At 52.0% G+C, this 10,460-nt stretch overlaps 1 protein-coding gene across 1 annotated transcript in view; it reads left to right on the top strand.

The window, feature by feature from the left end:
- Positions 1 to 9,988, top strand: part of mark4a (MAP/microtubule affinity-regulating kinase 4a) — a 13,427-nt gene extending 3,439 nt beyond the window's left edge. Inside the window, 17 exon segments of the mRNA XM_067228856.1 lie at positions 574 to 627; positions 3,381 to 3,429; positions 4,173 to 4,238; positions 4,831 to 4,901; positions 5,048 to 5,104; positions 5,632 to 5,868; positions 5,958 to 6,077; positions 6,400 to 6,499; positions 6,745 to 6,854; positions 7,020 to 7,197; positions 7,328 to 7,539; positions 7,676 to 7,779; positions 8,071 to 8,211; positions 8,213 to 8,344; positions 8,727 to 8,809; positions 9,388 to 9,432; positions 9,893 to 9,988. Of these exon segments, the coding sequence (XP_067084957.1) occupies positions 574 to 627; positions 3,381 to 3,429; positions 4,173 to 4,238; positions 4,831 to 4,901; positions 5,048 to 5,104; positions 5,632 to 5,868; positions 5,958 to 6,077; positions 6,400 to 6,499; positions 6,745 to 6,854; positions 7,020 to 7,197; positions 7,328 to 7,539; positions 7,676 to 7,779; positions 8,071 to 8,211; positions 8,213 to 8,344; positions 8,727 to 8,809; positions 9,388 to 9,432; positions 9,893 to 9,957 (1,824 nt within the window). The 3' untranslated portion in view covers positions 9,958 to 9,988.
- Positions 9,989 to 10,460: the final 472 nt, after the last annotated feature.

Raw genomic sequence — 10,460 nt, 5'->3', positions numbered from 1 at the left:
GCTAGGGATGAGGGATAAGGGTGTAAGGGAGGAGGGATAAGGGTGTAAGGGAGGAGGGATAAGGGTGTAAGGGAGGAGGGTGCCGGGGTTAGGGACAAGGATGTAAGGGGGCAGGATAAGGGTGTAAGGAGATAGGGATGAGGGTGTCAGTGGAAAGGGATAAAGAATGGTCTAAGGAGGGAAGGTGTACCAGGTGTCCAGGCCAGGTGTGAAGGTGCAAATACAGGGATTAGAATGTAGATTTTTGGGGTTTACGGGTGCATGGATGAGTTGGGAGTTTTTGACCTGATGACCTCGAAAGGTAAACAGGAAGTAAGATCAAATGAAACCGCAAAAAGCTTTTCATATTTTTACAAGCTTCTCTAGTCAACGACGATAACTTTTAAAATCCTGTGTTGAGCTTTTCCTCTTCAGTAATGGGTTCGGAAGTGTCCAATTGGAACCGTATGAGAACCCAGAGAGTTGAATAGATGTTACCTTTACGACAGACGGTATTTCTTGCTCTTGCTGCTCCTTGGTTGGATGTCTTTGTTGGACGTGTGTCGCCTCACGTTCTCTTCCTGTCTCCACCAGGTTGCAATAAAAATCATCGACAAAACTCAGTTGAATCCTACCAGCCTACAAAAGGTGAGTCCTGGTCAGAGTGCAGCGCACGAACGACAAACAATAAATGTCTTGCTCGGTGATAGTCGCTAATCCTGTCATCTTAGCAACACATTAGCAGCACATTTGCACACACGGTAGGCCCAGCGTAGCCTAACAAACGTGTAATCGAGCAGGACACCTCTTTGGTCAGGCCGTGTCGGGCTACGAGGGAGAGTCGAGCGACAGGGCCTTCCTCTCTGTCTGTTGTCCATCAGAAAGCTCGAGTGAGGGATTGTGGGATGTGATGCTGTTTGGCAGGTGCTGTGGAGTGAACCGTGACTTCCGCTCGCCTCCCATCTCTCTGGGCTAATCACTGCCCTGAATGCAGAGTGACTCATCCTTGAGATCGCCAGGGCCATTTATAGTACTAATTCTTCTTCTTATAACACACTGTGTTTGTTAATACACATAAGGAAAATATCAGGGGAGAGGGGGGGGGGGACTATGATAGGGATAAGAGGAATGTGCGTTCTTGAGATACGCGTGCCGGAAGATGTGGGAGTGGATTGAGAGAGTTTGGTTGTGGAGAAACGGCCATTTTGTTTGCGTGTGGATTGTTTGAAGTGTATCGTACGCTCGGTAATGAGATGTGTCACAGTGAGATTTCTTTTTCCCCCCCTGCCTGGTCAGCATGCGGAGGCTTGGGCCAGAAAAGTGGGCGATGTGGGTTTGTGGTGCATGAAGGTGAATCCGGAAAGGTGAACAGTTGGGCTCTGCGGGCTCTGAAGGGCATGCCTGTGGTAGATACTACACACAGGCAAAGACAGAACCCATTTTAGGCTCTGCATGACAGTGGTCCTTTACTCATCATATGACAAACATTTAGATGTTATCATTCAGCTACCTCACTTTCAGCTCTCTAAGGAACATCTAAAGACATATCCGGACCGTCAAGACGCGCTGTTAACCATACCATACCTTTCAGCTACGAAGGCTGGAAGAAATAGACACAAAGACACTATAACACATACTCATTTCTCCCCTGCTGAAGCTTCAAGCTGTTATCTCGGAGCTGAGAGGAGCCATGGGGCCTTCCCCAGAGTTAGTCATAGGTCTGGACCACTCACAAGACAGGCGTGGAGTCCATGTGGCGTGGCCCTGCCTCCCACCTCTCTCTCTCTCTCTCTCTCTCTCTCTCTCTCTCTCTCTCATTCTCTCGCTCTCACTGCGACCGCCTCTGGCGCTGTGGCGGCACACATGAACCCCGGAGCCCCACGGGCAGGAAGTGAACAGACCGGAAGGATCCAATCAAGGATGAAATGATTGTTCATAATGGTTCTTTGTGGCTGATTGTGTTTGACTGGCAGAGGGCTAAGGAGTCCTGCTGTATGTCATGCGTGTGTCATGAGAGCATTCTGCATGAGCTATGGGCAGATGCATGCAGGCCTATCGAGGGTTTGGATGTGCTTAAAATCAACCGATACTGACTCGTAACAGACAGAAGGCCGTGATTGGCCAGATGTCTGAGACAGAATTCAGTGAAAGAGCTTTTGTAATGAACAAAGCTTTAGTCCACCTGATAGGTCAGGGATGGATGAGACATGGATAGGATCGGCCAGCGATGGGAGAGAATAGCCTACAATTGGTCAGTGACGATAACCGGCTGCTTTACATACCTCTAGGCCCGAGAAAATCCTTAGTACAGAAGATATGAAAGAGTTCATATTAGCATAATCTCGCCTGCTATGCATCCAGAGGGGGAGGGGGGGGGGGGAGAGATGTGAAGTGGGCAAGCGACAGAGGAGAGACAGGAACAAGAGAGCGGACGAGGAGAGGATGAGTTTACCGTGGAGAAGGGTGAAGCTCAGCCATTGCGGAAGTCGTTCCCTTTCATGACCAAACCAAAAGGGGGAGGAGCTGGCGAGGGCCGAGGCTTCGAAATGGGCTCAATCGGTGCAACATTTCGAGAAACAGAACGATGTGCATGGACGACAAGTTTATTGTTTAGCCAAGGGGCTGAACGCTATACCATAGGCCACAACAGAGCTCATGCTGTTAGCCATTTTATAATCATGTCAATGGAAGCCATGTACTGTGGATCCGCTATGGTGTGAAAGTCTGTGAATGTTCTGTTGTTTAAGATACGTTATCTTAAACATTATTATTAGTATGTATTCTTTCCGTTATCTTCTTAGGTGACAGTTGACGATGGTGTGGTCGACCGCTCTGTCCAGTAGGATGTGTTTGTGACCCGGGGAATACAGGGAGGCTGGGTCGCGACACATTGCCTCGTCGTATCCCATGATTCCCCCTGGCACAGCCGGAGGAGCCGGGAAGGGAATCGTCTTAATACCTGGGTTGCTATAGCAACAGTGACGTTGGGCATTTCCAGAGGAAAGACCGAGAAAGAGGGATTGAATGAAGGAGGAGGGGATGGGTGGGGGGGGGAGACGTATAGAAAGTGAGGGGAGGATTGATGAAAGAGGATTAGAGAAGCTTATCGCGCATCTTTTTCAAGACGGGAGTTGATGATGTGTGAGAGTTGTGACGATTTGAAAATGATGTCCATCTGTTGTGGGACCCTAGTGTACATACCTCAGCCAAGTGTCAGAATCCACTCTAATCTCCTTCTTTGTGACAAAGTACTGTAGTCCACATGTACCTACCAGTATACTGACTAGGGTTTTCATAAAGAAAGCACAAAATGTACAGTGACTTCTTCACGTATATGTTAAAAGTGAATTCATTGTATCCCCATCTCTAAAACACATTTTTATTCCTGGTATTTTTTTTAGCTCTTTCGAGAGGTACGGATAATGAAAGGATTGCATCACCCAAACATAGGTAAGGTGCTGGAACATCATTATTTCATGGGACTCTTTTGTTGTACGTTTACAGTACGTGCATTCTTTCATGCGGTGTGTCTTATTTGTCTGTTGATACATGGTACGGTATGGCGATACAGTAGCTTGTGTGCTATGTCTGTGCGTTGCGCCAATGTATTCAGGGAGTCAGGTGGCTGAGCGGTGAGGGAATCGGGCTAGTAATCCGAAGGTTGCCAGTTCGATTCCCGATCATGCCAACTGACGTTGTGTCCTTGGGCAAGGCACTTCACCCTGCTTGCCTCGGGGGAATGTCCCTGTATTTACTGTAAGTCGCTCTGGATAAGAGCGTCTGCTAAATGACTAAATGTAAATGTATTCTAACACAGCCGATATTCATGTGGCTCGCCTCAGTGTGCAGTCCAAGTGCCACATCTCTGGGTAATCAGACTGAGGCTTTGGGTCCCAGCCTTTGTCTGGATGTGTTGAACTGGCCCTGCTGACAACTACAGGAGCTCATCCTCCCCCTGCCTGGGGGGATAGAGGGCATGGGGTTGCGGGTGGGACTTGGGGGTGGGGTGGGTGAAGGGATTTTCTAAAGCTGAAATGTCATATGGATAAAAAAAAAAAAACAACAACAAAAAATCACTGCTTCAGGCTGAAACCGCAGCCAATAGACAAGGGAGAGGAGATGAGGGTTTTGAACACGAGAGATTCTTTCTTGACTACATTTGATCTTAATCTGATTTCGTTTGCGGCCTACAGTGCAGCTGTTCGAGGTGATTGAGACTGAAAAGACCCTTTACCTAATCATGGAGTACGCCAGTGGAGGTAGGTGAATCAGTCAAAGTCTATTAAAGGTACGGTAACCCTGGAGGGACACAATAGGTCACATCAAGTCCCAGGGAAGAGTTCACGTATAAACCAATGACTAGACACCAAGCAAAAGCAAATACTACATTCTGCATCACGTTTCTTTTTAATAGTGCGAAGAATTTAGCAGTCTGATTTGACTAATTGTGTGGAACTAAAGGGTATTGGGGAAAGCATGGTGGGCAAGTTGTAAGAGGCTTACGGCTCATGACTAGGTTTTAGTTAAGTAGGAGACTATTTCTGAAAGCCGAAATGTCATTAGAATCAAATCTACGAGGCAGCCTTCCAGTGCTCCACAGACTCCTGATTTAACCAAGATAACATATAACATCCTATTAGCTCTTGCTAGCAATTTAGCACATGAATGAACGTGTGAATGGAATGCATGGAATAAAATCTTTATACCAAGACCTGCTCAACAACGGTAGTCTAGTAGCTAGTAGGATGTAGCTAGTGGATGGGTTTGAAGGGCTTTTGAGGCCTGGTTCTCACGTCGACCCCCCCCTCTCCCCCCCCCCCCCCCCCCCCCATTCTCCCCGCCTGCTCCCAGGTGAAGTGTTTGATTACCTCGTGTCTCATGGGAGGATGAAGGAGATCGAAGCCCGAGCCAAGTTCCGACAGGTACGTCTAGAACACCCCCTCCCCCGCCCGGACCCGTCTTATCCGTCTCTCTGTCTGTCCGTGGGTCTCGTCTGTGTGTCCGTCCGTCTGTCCCTTGGTGCACCCGTCCGTCTGCGGGCCTGTTGATCCTGTGCTCCCTCCCTCAGATCGTGTCTGCGGTTCACTATTGCCACCAGAAGAACATTGTCCACCGAGATTTGAAGGTGAGATGACGGACGAGGTAACACGTGTACATAAACAAAGTGAACTGGGATGAAAGATGAATTCATTTATGAATCTTATCGCTAATTAGAAAAATTGTGTAAGCCTTTGGAAAGGAAGTAGCCGTTTTTATCTGAGAATATTGTACTTTTAAACGTCGGCACCGATGAGTGCATGGCGTGAGTCATCTCTCGCGTTGCCGAGGTTTCCTGTGACCTGGATGTCGAGTGAAAAGTCCTCCCCCCTCCCCCCTCTCTCTCTCTCTCTCTCTCTCTCTCTCTCTCTCTCTCTCTCTCTCTCTCTCTCTCTCCCTCTCCCTCCCTCTCCCTCTCCATCACTACTGTCCCCTCCCTCTCCCTCCCTCTATCTCTCTCTCTCCCTCTCTCTCTCTCTCTCTCTTTCTCTCTCTCTCTCTCTCTCTCTCTCTCTCTCCTCTCTCTCTCTCTCTCTCTCTCTCTCTCTCTCTCTCTCTCTCTCTCTCTCTCTCTCTCCCTCTCCCTCTCCCTCTCTCGTGTCGTCCGCGACCCAGGCTGAGAACCTTCTCCTGGACGCCGATGCCAACATCAAGATCGCTGACTTCGGCTTCAGCAACGAGTTCACGATGGGGAACAAGCTGGACACGTTCTGTGGCTCCCCCCCCTACGCCGCCCCGGAGCTCTTCCAGGGGAAGAAGTACGACGGGCCCGAGGTGGACGTGTGGAGCCTGGGGGTCATCCTCTACACGCTGGTCAGCGGCTCCCTGCCCTTCGACGGGCAGAACCTCAAGGTGTGTTCCCGGAGCCGGGGGGGGTTTGCGTTCAAGTGTGCGTGTGTGTGTGTTCCCCACGTTGACGGTGTGTGTTGGGTGGCCCGCAGGAACTGCGAGAACGCGTGCTGAGGGGAAAGTACCGCGTGCCCTTCTACATGTCCACCGACTGTGAGGGAATCCTGCGCAGGTTCCTGGTGCTCAACCCCTCCAAGCGCTGCACCTTAGACGTAAGGAGACCCAACGCACCCTCTCACACCGGCCGGCACACGCGTCGACAAAGGTTTCCGGAAAAGTCAGACCGTAGAGGCTCTCTACATTTACATTTACATTTAGTCATTTAGCAGACGCTCTTATCCAGAGCGACTTACAGTAAGTACAGGGACATTCCCCCGAAGCAAGTAGGGTGAAGTGCCTTGCCCAAGGACACAACATCATTTGGCACTGCCGGGAATTGAACTGGCAACCTTCAGATTACTAGTTCGATTCCCTAACCGCTCAGCCACCTGACTTCCCTCTCTCTGACGTGGTATGTTGTTGTTCTCACTACAGCAAGTGATGAAGGACAAGTGGATAAACGCAGGGTATGAAGGGGAGGATCTCAAGCCCCATATAGAGCCGGTCGAGGACTACAGTGATGCCACTCGCATTGGTGAGCTAGCCATGTCTATTTGGGGACACTGTGTCCGTGAGTGGCATTGTGTGGTGAGCCATTTTGGGAGCAAGCAGCCATTTTGGGTGGGAAGTAGGCTTTGTTATTCCCTGCTAGCCTTGTTGTTTTCCCCCGCAAGCATAAGATAAGGAATAAGGAATGCTACATAATCCGTAAGCGTTGAAAAATAGGTCGTTTCTCCTTGAAGTATTGGAGATGTTTCTGAAATGTGCCTCCTCTCTCAGAGGTGATGGTTGGGATGGGCTTTACTCCCGAAGAGATCAAGGACGCTTTGCTCAACCAGAAATACAACGAGGTCACCGCCACCTATCTTTTGCTGGGCCTTAAGAACGAGGTGAGCCGGACTGGCCTGGTCTTCAGGGGGCGCAATCACGTACTGTACCATCTTTTTACCTCATCTTTCTGAATTTCTACTACTATAATAATACGCTTTACCAGCGTTTGCCGTCGGCGTGTGGAGAGGCTGACTCCTGGTTTGTTGCTGTGTGTCGTTTTAAAGGATGGGAGTGAGTCTCGTTCAGCCAGCAGCCTGTCACTGGCCAGGGTGCGGCCCAGCCCCATCACCAACGGGACCAACAAGCACTCCTCCGCCACCGGCTCCTCGTCCTCCTCCTCGCACAGCAAGACCCCGCGCAGCGCCTCCACGTACCACCGGCAGCGGAGACACAGCGACTTCTGTGAGCGGCGGGGGGAGGGGGGGGGGGGGGAGCACCGGTCTGGCGTCAGAAAGCGGCACGTCGAGTCTGCGCGAGGGGCCCGCTCGCTTCTTTACTTACGTTTGGTCTCGTGTCGCGTCGCCTCCCGCAGGTGGCCCCTCCATGCCGGTCATGCACCCCAAGAGGAGCCCCACCAGTACGGGGGAGCGGGAGCTGAGGGAGGGGCGCATGCCCCCGCGGAAGGCCAGCTGCAGTGTGATGGGCAGCCGGAGCCTGCCCCCCTCCAGCCCCATGGTCAGCAGCGCCAACAACCCCAACAAGTCGGAGATCCCCGACCGCCGTAAGGAAATGACCGCAACCACGGTAAGACGGGAGGGGAAGTGAGGTCCGACGAGAGGTTCCGACGTTGTTATGGGACCGTGACGGGTTATGGGACTGTCGCGATTCCGCCATGTTTGGGTTTCCAGCCTCAAGCCTGACCGGTTTGCACGCTTTTCAGAACAACATCCCTGGCAGCGCCATGACCCGCAGGAACACGTACGTGTGCACCGACCGGTCCAGCACCGACCGACACTCCTTGCTGCAGAACGGCAAAGAGAACAGGTGACGGCGCCTCGCCTCGAATTGGGAATTCGGTTTGGGTTTTCTTTAAGATTCAAGATTTTTTTTATTATTTGTCACATACATGATTATACATGGTACAATATGCAGTCAAATGTATTGTTGTACCTGCAACCACTTAAATACATAAAATGATACTAAAAGAGACTGTATAAAAATAGAAATAAATTAAATTAAATTACAAGAAATAAAATAGAATAAAAGGGTTAGGGTTTCTTGTCAAAGCGCTTGGCTGACGTTGCCTTCCTCTCTCTCGCTCTTCCCTCCCTCCAGCTCCCTGACCCACCGGCTGCCCCCGGCCTCCCCCTCCACCCTGAGCATCTCCGGGGCGGGGGCCTCCTCCTCCGGGGAGCGCTGCCGCCTGACCCGCGGCTCCACCATCCGGAGCACCTTCCACGGGGGCCAGCTGAGGGACCGGGGCCCCCCCCGTCTACTCGGCCCCCCCCACCTCCCCGACCCTATCCCACGACGCCAGCTCGCTCCCCCACGCCCGCAGCCGCGCCACCTCCAACCTCTTCACCAAGCTCACCTCCAAACTCACACGCAGGTAGGTGCTGTGCCCCCCCCCTCCACTCCCTCCCCCGCCTTCTTTTTTTCCTTTCGCAGGCTAAGGGCCGGTTCCGGAAGTTTCTCCAGGCCTCCGGAGCTGGGTGTGAGAGTGGACGGCAGGCTAAAGGGCTCTGGCCCGCGCCTTCCTCCTGTCTCCTGGATGTCCCGACTACCCTTAGCCTCAGCCGTAATCACATATGTCTAATCTAATGAAAAATCTCTCTGCCTTATCCTCGCCTATCAGCCTCTGCTGCGCTCTTCTGCACCGCCCCCCCCCCCCCTCCTCCGCGATTCAATTATATTCTCTCTCTTTCTCCCCCTTTGTCTTTTCTCTTCCTGTCTTCATCTCGTCCCCCTTCCTCTAACTTTCTCCCCACTAGGGTCAATCTTGACCCTTCTAAGCGCCAAGGCTCAAACAAATCAGTCTCGGGCTGTACTCTTCCACAGGGATCAAAAACAGTTAGTAAGTTCCAATGTCTCTAGCTTCTCTCTGCCTGCCTGCTTGTCTGCCTGCCTGTCTGTCTGTCTGTCTGTCTGTCTGACTGCCTGTCTTGCTTGCCGGATATATAGATCTGTCTGTCTTCCTGTCTGCCCTGTTATGCAATCATATTCTTATGAAGTCTACATTGCTGGCTATTACTTTGCATACATGGACAATACCATTGAGACCGTTCTCACCCTGCTCATGTACCTCATACGTTTTTTCTTTTCATATCAAATGACAGGCGGCCATTTCTATTTTGCGTGTACTGTAATGCACAGCGAGGTGTGTGTGGTGGGTGTCGTAAAACCAGTTGATGTAAATGCTGCTGTCCTTTCAATGTGGGTTAGTATGAAGACACACGGTATTAAAAAGTGCACATGGCCATCTTAACGTGAGTGAGGCTGGATGTTGTTGTTTTTTTCCGTTTGTATTCCCTTTTTTTTTTTACTACTTTTGAATGGCATCACTGTTTGTGCACATTGGTAATAGGTGATGACTCACTGTGCATTCTGTGCGAACAATGCCGCCTTTATCATGCTGTTTCCTCTTGTCCACAGGGTCACAAATGAACCTGAGGGAGTCAGCAGATCTGCGCTCACAAGGTCAGCACCACTGACTGCGGCAACATCACATGACCTTCAGATTCAGAACATTGCCACCCAGGCCCTCAGCCGATCAATAGGGGTTTTTATAGTGACCAAACAACCACAACTATACCTTTGATCTAATGGATGAGGGGCAATCTGGACAGTGTGCCGGATGTAGCCAAATATTCGGGATAAAATGTGACTCTATGGGTCGAGTTAGAGCGAGAATGGTCTAAAGGAAGCAAAGGCTTCATCCAGCAACTCTTTAGCATATCAGCGGTGGGGGGAGGGAGGGGGGGGGGGCAGGCAGTTTCCCTGCCTCCAGATCCACCTCAGTAACAGCACACGTCTCCATCAAGGTTGACGATTTCCACAGCATTGCCACTGTCGCTGTCTAAACCCGTGCTTTCATGTAACGTCGCCCCTTTTCCCCTCTCCGTCCCCCTCTCCGTCCCCCCGCCCCCCTCCCCCCCAGTCGCCATTTACCTGGGCATCAAAAAGAGGCCGAGCCCCGGGCCGTCGGACGTGGCCGGGATCTGAGAGGAGGCGGGCGGCGGGACCCTGCGGAGGTGGTGCTGGCTCTGCGGGAGGCGGCGCGGGGCTGCGGCTGCCAGGTCCGCCACGCCGGCCCCTTCCTGCTCTCCTGCACCCGCGGGGCGGCGGGGGGCCGCGTGGCCTTCGAGGCCGAGGTGTGCCACCTCTCCACGGGCGCCTCCGAGACGTCCAACGGGGTGCGCTACACGCGACTCTGGGGGGCACCGCTAGCTTTCCGGGACATCGCCACTCAAATCTCGAAGGACCTCGAACTTTGATTTGGGGGGGGGGGAGTGTGTGGAGGAGGATGAGAGAGAAAAAAAAATATTCACGGAGCAAAGTGGGGGCATAGGGCTGGACCCGTCAGAAAACAATTCCCCCCCCCACTTTGTCTTTTCGGTGGCTATAACCTCCCTTCCCCCACCCCTTTTCTGGCCCCCACCTTCCATTTCCCCCTCCTACGCCACAAGGACTCCAGCCCCTTCCCTTCCCCTAGCCCCCCTACTCTG

This window comes from Osmerus mordax, chromosome 25 (assembly GCF_038355195.1).
Source record: "Osmerus mordax isolate fOsmMor3 chromosome 25, fOsmMor3.pri, whole genome shotgun sequence".
NCBI classification, from domain to species: Eukaryota; Metazoa; Chordata; class Actinopteri; order Osmeriformes; family Osmeridae; genus Osmerus; species Osmerus mordax.
Note: the sequence above shows the minus strand (reverse complement) of the source record. Positions and strands in the feature narration are given on the sequence as shown.